This window comes from Adiantum capillus-veneris, chromosome 27, assembly GCF_014529385.1.
Source record: "Adiantum capillus-veneris isolate H3 chromosome 27, ASM1452938v2, whole genome shotgun sequence".
NCBI lineage: Eukaryota > Viridiplantae > Streptophyta > Polypodiopsida > Polypodiales > Pteridaceae > Adiantum > Adiantum capillus-veneris.
The window spans coordinates 44,944,172-44,952,531 of record NC_140957.1 but is presented as its reverse complement, the minus strand read 5'-3'; the positions used below and the strand labels follow the sequence as shown (position 1 = coordinate 44,952,531).

Genomic DNA, 8,360 nt, shown 5'->3' with positions numbered 1-8,360 from the left:
AAGGCTTTTGACTTTACATTTTCCAAAGTCTTTTTGCTATGTGTACTTAAATGGTTCAGTTACTTTGTGTAAAGTAGAAAGCCTTTGATTTTCAATTCCAAAAAGTCTTTTCATTTTTTGCAATGTTACTATTCACTTTTGTATTTAAAATCTTCTTACCTTTGAGTTTTGCATTTTAAAATAGAGGTCTTATAAGCTTTTCTCTTGAACGAAGAGTGAGTGACACATGGAGAGTCTCTCTTTCCTTACAAAATTTAAGCTGCTTCATATATAGTATAGAAGTATAGAAGTCATTTTCAAGCATGCAAACAAAGTAAATCACTATGGAGGGTCTCTACTTCCTTAAAAAAATCAAGATGCTTCATATATAGTATAGAAGTATAGAAGTCATTTCAAGCATGCAAACAAAGTAAATGCTTCCTTAGTTTAAGCTTTCTATTCACAAGACTTTTGAATCCCTTAGGGACACTTGTCTCTCAAAGAAAGTGATGTAAGGAAACAAAAGGGACAACAAAGATATTTTATAAAGAACCTTGCCATGTGGCGCTCATCTAGCCAAAGAATCCAACGGTCTCAGTTTTGCAACAACTTTGCACACTTAACCCTATGGCCTTCCACAGGCCAAAAACTTGCTCACTAAGATTCAAACTTGCACTTTGATCAAACTCAGGTTTGAGTTCAAGACTTGTGGTAAATTAGAATTGAACCGATCAGGTTTGAGTTCAAGAACTGTCGAATAGAAATTTGATGCCTTCCTTTGCATGTGGATTCCCTAGGTCACCAAAGGGTATCATATTCTTTAACTTCTCTTTTAAATCAAGTGTGGGATGGAAGTATGCTTCAACTTCATCAATTTTAGTCTTCAACCAAGCCTCGTGTGAACCCCCAAGACGTATGTATGTAGGCGTTTCACTCTTTTTGTTTCCTTGAGGGAAGACAATCTATCTATATCTATCTATCTATCTATACATATATAATAGTGTGGCCGGCGGCCGAAGGCCGCCTCTCTCTCTCTCTCCCCCTACATGTGCATTGTCCTCACTGTAGCCGGAGATGCAGGGCCACACTGCCGGATGAAGCAAATTACATCACGTGGCCCCCTGAATATCTCTCTGCTTAATATATAGAATAGATGGCAGGAGGGATTCCGGGTCCCTCTCTCTGCCACACGTCAGCAGCAGCAGCAGCTCATTCCGGCTTCTTCAAGGCAGTGAAACCTGCGCGATACAGGAAACGACGATATACAGAGAGAGAGAGAGAGAGAGAGAGAGAGAGAGAGGTGTCGCGGCCCGCCATCTGTGTGGGAGTTGATGACATTTTTCTCATTAACTCGGACCCTGCACTCGGACCTCGACTCAGTCACATTTATGCGAAAACCACAACACACACACGAGGTAATGAGCAGTAGGCGACGAATAGACAGTGTCATTGCCTCTTTGTGTGCATGATGCAGGCCTAAGGGCATGTTTGCATGTGTTGCAGATCAATGGGCATCGGGAGGAGAACCTTGCATGCTGGAGGAGGAGGGGATCCCAGCATCGCCCGTTTACAGAATCCACTGGCCAGTCGAGGAAGGAAGTTATCAGACGAAGGGCCGAACCCACGGTACTACTTCTTGCTTTACTTTTTTTTTCGGGGAGGGGGGTGGAGGGCACTAGAGAGCATATCTATATTTAAAGAGATATTAGGAAATAATACATAGGTAGCGGCAGAAGAGAGAGAGAGAGAGAGAGAGAGAGAGAGAGAGAGAGAGAGAGAGAATGTAAAAAGTAGGGAGATAAAGATAAATAGAGAGAGAAATGAAGGAAATAGAAAGACAACAAGTAGAAAGGAAATAGCAGAAGAAGAAGAGAATTTTAACGTTGTAGGAAACTATCACAAGAGACCTTAAAGATCTATCTGATGATGAGAGAGAGAGAGAGAGAGTGGGAGGATAATGAGAAATCTATATTTTTATTTTGGGCGAAGGGATTCCGGACCCTTCCCCGCACATGTGTCAGAACGAGCTTCATCCGACAAATTTTGGACCAGTGCACTACTCAAGGTGACACAGGCGTCAGGCGAGAGCAGTCAACACAGTGCGTGCAGGAGAGAGAGAGAGAGAGAGAGAGAGAGAGAGAGAGGTGTTGGCTCCACCTCCGATGGCATATTCCAGACTAGTGTACTACTGCTGCGTAAGTTGACACAGGTGCAGGACGTGCACACGCGTGAGAGAGAGAGAGAGAGAGAGAGAGAGAGAGAGAGAGAGAAAGAAAGAGAAAGGTGCCATGTCCACCTTAAAGTATCCGACGTCTTCTCAACTAGGCAACTAGCTCATCTGCACATTTGAGGAAGGGATTGTGGCCCCTAACCCCCTCGGACATGTGGGGGCATATGCTTTCTCCGGCGCCACTGTCACGCTATTTTCCGTATCGTGCCGACAGTAGAGTGCACTCCTTTGAAGGCCTGCACTCGGACCCTACCTCCGTCACATTAATGCGCAAACCACAACACACACACACACACACACACACGAGGTCGTGAGAAACAGGCGACGAATAGACAGTGCCATCTGCCTCTTTGTGCGCATGTTGTAGGCCTAAGGGCCTGTTTGCATTCGTTGCAGACCAATGGGCATTGGGAAGAGAACCTTGCATGCTGGCGGAGGAGGGGATCCCAATGTCGCCCATTTATAGAATTCACTTGCCGATCGAGGAAGGAAGTTATCTGACTAAGGGCCTGACCCACGATATCACTTTTCACATTACTCTTTTTTTGGGGGGGCAGGGGCGCTAGAGATCATATCTATATCTAAAGATATATTAGGAAATACATAGGTAGAAGCAGAAAAGAGAGAGAGAGAGAGAGAGAGAGAGAGAGAGAGAGAGAGAGAGAGAATGTAAAAAGTAGGGAGATAAAGAGAAATAGAGAGAGAGAGAGAGAAAGGAAGGAAATAGAAAGACATCGGGTAGAAAGGAAATAGCAAAAGAAGAAGAGAATTTTAACGTTTAGGAAAGTATCACAAGAGACCTTAAATATCTATCCGATGATGAGAAGGGGAGAGAGAGGGAGAGAGAGGGAGGATAATGAGAAATATATCCGTACTATTATAATGGGCGAAGGGATTCTGGCCCCTTCCTTGGACATGTGTCAGCACGAGCTTCATTCGACAAATTTTGGACCAGTGCATTGCGCAAGGTGACACAGGCGTCAGGCGAGAGGAGTCAACATAGTGCATGCGAGAGAGAGAGAGAGAGAGAGAGAGAGAGAGAGAGAGAGAGAGAGAGAGAGAGAGAGAGAGAGAGGTGCCATGTCCACCTTTGAGTCTCTGACATCTTCTCAACTAGGCTGCTAGCTCATCTGCACGTTCGAGGAAGGGATTTCGACCTCTCCCCTTGGACATGTGGTTGCCGGGGTGTTTTGGGAATTTTGGAAAATTGGAAGGGCATTTTGGGCACGTGGTGGAGAGAGTGGGGGAGGGAGGGGGGATTTTTTCTGGATTGTGTTGGCAGAGGGATGGGTTGAGGATGTTGGTAGAGAAAACGCAAAGGATGCGCATCACTGGCCTTGGACAGCACGGTGTAGGGTAGGTAGAGAGAGATGGAGATGGCATGAATGGTGTCCTACAGGGGAAGTCTCCAAGGGCCTCCATGCAAGAGTTGCAAGGCTTCCCATGTGAGCGCACACAGTGCCACCTCTTCCGTCAATAACGTGATTGGTATTGTGGTTGTGCACTCCATCGATGATGCTCGCATTGCAAAACTGGCCATCCGCTCCTAGCCTAAATGGGGCTATCTTTCGAGCAAGTTTCCATGGACATACGATGCATTAGAGACAAGCACTTAATGAAGGGGAAGGTGAAGGTTTATTTGGAAAGATCGTCAAATCATGTGGAAATAATTGCAGGCTACTTGGCAGTGTTGCCTAAAGGAATGTGTCGCACATGGGATGCATTGGTAGCAAAGTCTGAGCATGCGACACGCTCCATCACTAAGTGGTTGTCCATACATAGACAAGCCCAAAAAAGATCTTTCTTTGCTGCATTTTCCCAACCTCGCACTTCTCAGCTTCTGCCTAAGTTTCCTCCCCGCTTTAGTAGCTTGTGGCAAGCTGAACTCAAGAGGCAGCATTTTACCATGCAACATAAGCTAGCTACACTCCCAACCTCTTCTTGCTGCGTTCTTGCTACTACCTAATCATGCCCTCAAGTGTTGCTCTCAAACTCTTCAATGGCAACCAGTTCTTGTTTTCTCCTTTATGTCGCAGATTTTTGCACTTTTGACAAGGCTATCATGCACCTTGGGGAGCTCATACCATTGCTCTTATTGATGAGCAATGGTTGTGTACCCACTGAGACTGTGGTCAAGAGGATTTGCAATGGCAGTCAATGGCAAGTGAGTGCTGAGGGCCGGGGGAGGTGCAAAGGAGCTACAATGTAGCGGTTGAGGGGACGAAGGGGGAGACAAAGGCGAGGCCAGACGAGATGGAATTTTTCTTTTTTCAAATTTGGTTGAAGGAAATCATGAAGATTCTATCTAATGAATTGAGAATAGACTGAATAATAGCATTTGTGTAAACTTTTATGCTATTTAAGCTCTAATATGTGCTAACGTTTTTGAATCGTTTTTTTAAAGCCGAATATCAAGAGATACAGGCATGATGGTGAAGAAGCGGGAAAGTGGAAGAGCCGCCAGATGGCAGGTGAGCGTGGTAGGTAACCATCTTTCTTTAAACACTGCCATTGATATCATTTTTTCACCTCTAAGATAACATATTGCTTCCATGGAGACTAGTATGTGACCCACGCGTTGCTGCGGCCAAGAAAAGCATGGCAATTGGATCTCTCTATCTCTCTCTCTCTCTCTCTCTCTCTCTCTCTCTCTCTCTCTCTCTCTCTCTCTCTCTCATACATACACACGCACACACACACAATGGAAACGTAGTCCTTGGAATCACTATAGAAAGATAAAAATGCATATGTACTCCTTCTCTCTATCTTTCTATCTCTCTACAAAAGCATGGTAATTGGATCTCTCTCTCTCTCTCTCTCTCTCTCTCTCTCTCTCTCTCTCTCTCTCTCTCTCACACACACACACACACACACACACACACACACACACACACACACAATGGAATAGTAGTCCTAGGAATCACAAGTAGGTCTTTGATATCTCTTTTATCACCTTCTTTCCTCCATTTTTCAATTCTTTTAAGTTGAAGACTTGCTAAATAGCGCTCTCTCTCTCTCTCTCTCTCTCTCTCTCTCTCTCTCTCTCTCTCTCTCTCTCTTCACATGGAGTGCTTTCGGCCGATCGGTTGCGATCAACTCATCCTTCACACGACTTCTAACAATTCTGAGTTGTCCATATCTCCCCACTCATTAATCAATGACAATGTGCCACATTTCTACCAACTTGATACTATTGCACCATGCTATCAAAACCATGGCTTGCCAATATACGGGCTTCTCATGACTCTCACTTGGTTGGAGGTAGACAAGTTTTGATGCTTCGTAGTCATTTTGGTGGGCTACCAAGTTGCCAAGGAAAGTCTCTCTCTCTCTCTCTCTCTCTCTCTCTCTCTCACACACACACACACACACACACACACCGTAACAGTGACAGGCACGCACACACGGAGCGTGTACACGCACATGCAAACTATCAGGTGCACAATTTTGGCTACTACAATTTGTATATTGTTGAAAAAGGTTGGATTTGCATATTCTACATTGTCTCTCTCTCTCTCTCCCTCTCTCTCACACACACACATTGTACATTGTCTCTCTCTCTCTCTCTCTCTCTCTCTCTCTCTCTCTCTCTCTCTCTCACACACACACACACACACACACACACACAGATTGACAACAACTTGTCAGAATTACAAATTTGACTATTGCAAGTCGTTGGGAAAGGATGGAGTTGCAATCTGAACTACTTCATGCAATTTTTTAAGGTTGGCACTCAACATCTGAATATCGGCATTGATCCAACGGGCCATGTAAATCAACCAAAAATGCGACATATGGAGTCCCTCTCCTTCCTCTAATTATTTGAGGTCCATTATAAAGAGTATAGATAATGGACTATTGAGTAATAGTAGAAAACTATTCTGTACCCAAGTGCTCGAGAAAAACCTAGGTTTAGTGCAATGCCACCTACAAATTTCTCAACTATATCTTATGCACCTTGGAGGCCCTTGCCATGTGACATAAGGAAAGGGCTTTGGGGAGTGGGGGGTGGTGTGGAGGCCAGGGCAAAGAAAGAGAGAGAATGGATTGGGTGCCAAGGAAAGGGGCCTCTCTCTCTCTCTCTCTCTCTCTCTCTCTCTCTCTCTCTCTCTCACGGGCCACACACTTGTAAAATGTAATTTGAAGATTAGGACACCCACAACATTGCCAAAAAAACATATATTTAGTGTAATTCCACCTACAAATTTCAAGATTTACCTCTAATTTTTTAAAATTTTGTTTTCAGCAGCACTTACTCAACGATACTGAATTAGAAACATAAAAAATACAACATCGCCATGCAGCATACAAAAAGAAAGACACTTAACATCATAACCTTAACTTTTAAATTGAAAGACCACCTCCAAAGTCAAAGAAACTAAAAAGTTCAGAAAACGCAAATCAAAGTTTAGAGAATCTACAAAGTGCAAAGAAATTTAGTGCAAAAACCTTCAAATTTTATAGTAAATTTGCCTCTAATGTTTTTTGGGAAAAATCATAGTATAGACAAATGCTAGAAAAAACCTAGATCTAGTGTAATCTCACCTACAATTTAGAAAATTATCTCTATATGGACAAATTATTAAAAAATTGAGTGTAAAAGCCTTCAAATATAATAAAGTTACCCCTAAAATTTCTCATACCTAAGTTTTTCATGTTTTTGGGAAAAAACATTACGCCTCAACTCGATTTAGTATAACCCCTCTTACAAATTTTTATGGTCTGCCTCAAAAATTCTAATTTGCCTTTAAGCGGTTGAAAAAATCTAGGCTATGTGTAATCCCACCTACAAATTTTGAAATTTACTTTTAAATTCTAAGTCAACCCGAAGGAAACCACAAAGCTCACAAAAATGTAAAGTAAAAACCTTCAAAAATATTCAAGAGTTGTTGGAGTAAACTATCCAAAGAGACCTTAAAGATCTAGCCGACGAGGAGTTGAACTCAAGACCTATTATTCAAGAGAGAGAGAGAGAGAGAGAGAGAGAGAGGGAGAGAGAGAGAGAGAGAGAGCAGAGATGTCAGAAGAGAAATGGACAGCATTCCTGCATGCAGTAGTTGGAGTGGGGGGTTAGTCATTTTGGAAGGGATGCACGTTTGTTTGCAGACAAGGCAGCAAGCTCAGTAGGATTGTGCGTAGGGAACTCTCTTTGTGCGCGATTGGGTGCAGTTGTGGGAGAGTTGTCGATGCGCGCATGGAGAGGGTGGGAGGTGTGCGGACAGTATAGACCGAGTAGGGTAGGTCATCACAATGGTTGTAGTAGTAGACCGAGTAGTGGTAGTGTAAACTTTTATGCTATTCAAGCTCTAATATGTGCTAACGTTTTTGAATCTTGGGCAAAAGATTTTTGACTCTTGGTATTGTTGTTCTCCATCTTGGGCTACAACTTATTATTATCTCATCTCTGGATGAGGGAACTTTATGATTGTACACAATTTAAAGAGGAATTGAATTCAAAGTTCAAGAAGAAAACACGTTGCTCAAATAATAAGTAGCCACAATCTTTTTTTCATTCGTTTGAAGGGGTATCTTGGGTGATTCCTTGGGGCTTGAAGTAGTGAAAAGTTTTAAGGAAACGCAAGAGGAAAGGGAAACTGGACATGGCGGGTCTGACAATCATCTCACCTTCTACAAATATACTAGTATGTGACCCGCCCGTTGTTTCTGCAGGAAAAAAAAAACATGGTCTTTATTCGTATAAAACCAACTTCCACTTGAAAGCACACAGCGGTTGCAACTCTCTCTCCCCACCTCCCCACCCCTCTCTCTCTCTCTCTCTCTCTCTCTCTCTCTCTCTCTCTCTCTCTCTCTCTCTCAGACACACACACACACACACACACCAACAACAACGATGAAGTTGGGCTGCATGTAAAGCTGACATCTGTATAGTGCTACATTTTCATCAGGCAGGCTACGTGATCACATGCAACAACCCATTTTTGTAGTCTAATCCACGGACGATGAATGAAGGAGGGGTATGTTGGTCTTGAAAGTTTTAGTTTCTTTGATGGAACTTAGCTGCATACCATGTTTCCAAAGGCTCGAGACCTTGGTGTGGGATCTCTCTCTCTCTCTCTCTCTCTCTCTCTCTTTATCTATCTCTCCATCCTCTCTCTCTCTCTCTCTCTCTCTCTCTCTCTCTCTCTCTCTC

At 43.3% G+C, this 8,360-nt stretch overlaps 1 protein-coding gene across 1 annotated transcript in view; it reads left to right on the top strand.

Annotated features, from left to right (window-relative positions):
* The window catches only part of LOC147421877 (uncharacterized), a 65,346-nt gene extending 60,649 nt beyond the window's left edge, over positions 1–4,697 (top strand). The window contains exons 11-13 of the mRNA XM_086503182.1: positions 1,483–1,605; positions 4,246–4,373; positions 4,614–4,697. Coding sequence (XP_086359308.1) covers positions 1,483–1,605; positions 4,246–4,373; positions 4,614–4,697 — 335 coding nt within the window. The remainder of the gene's footprint in view (positions 1–1,482; positions 1,606–4,245; positions 4,374–4,613) is intronic.
* Positions 4,698–8,360: the final 3,663 nt, after the last annotated feature.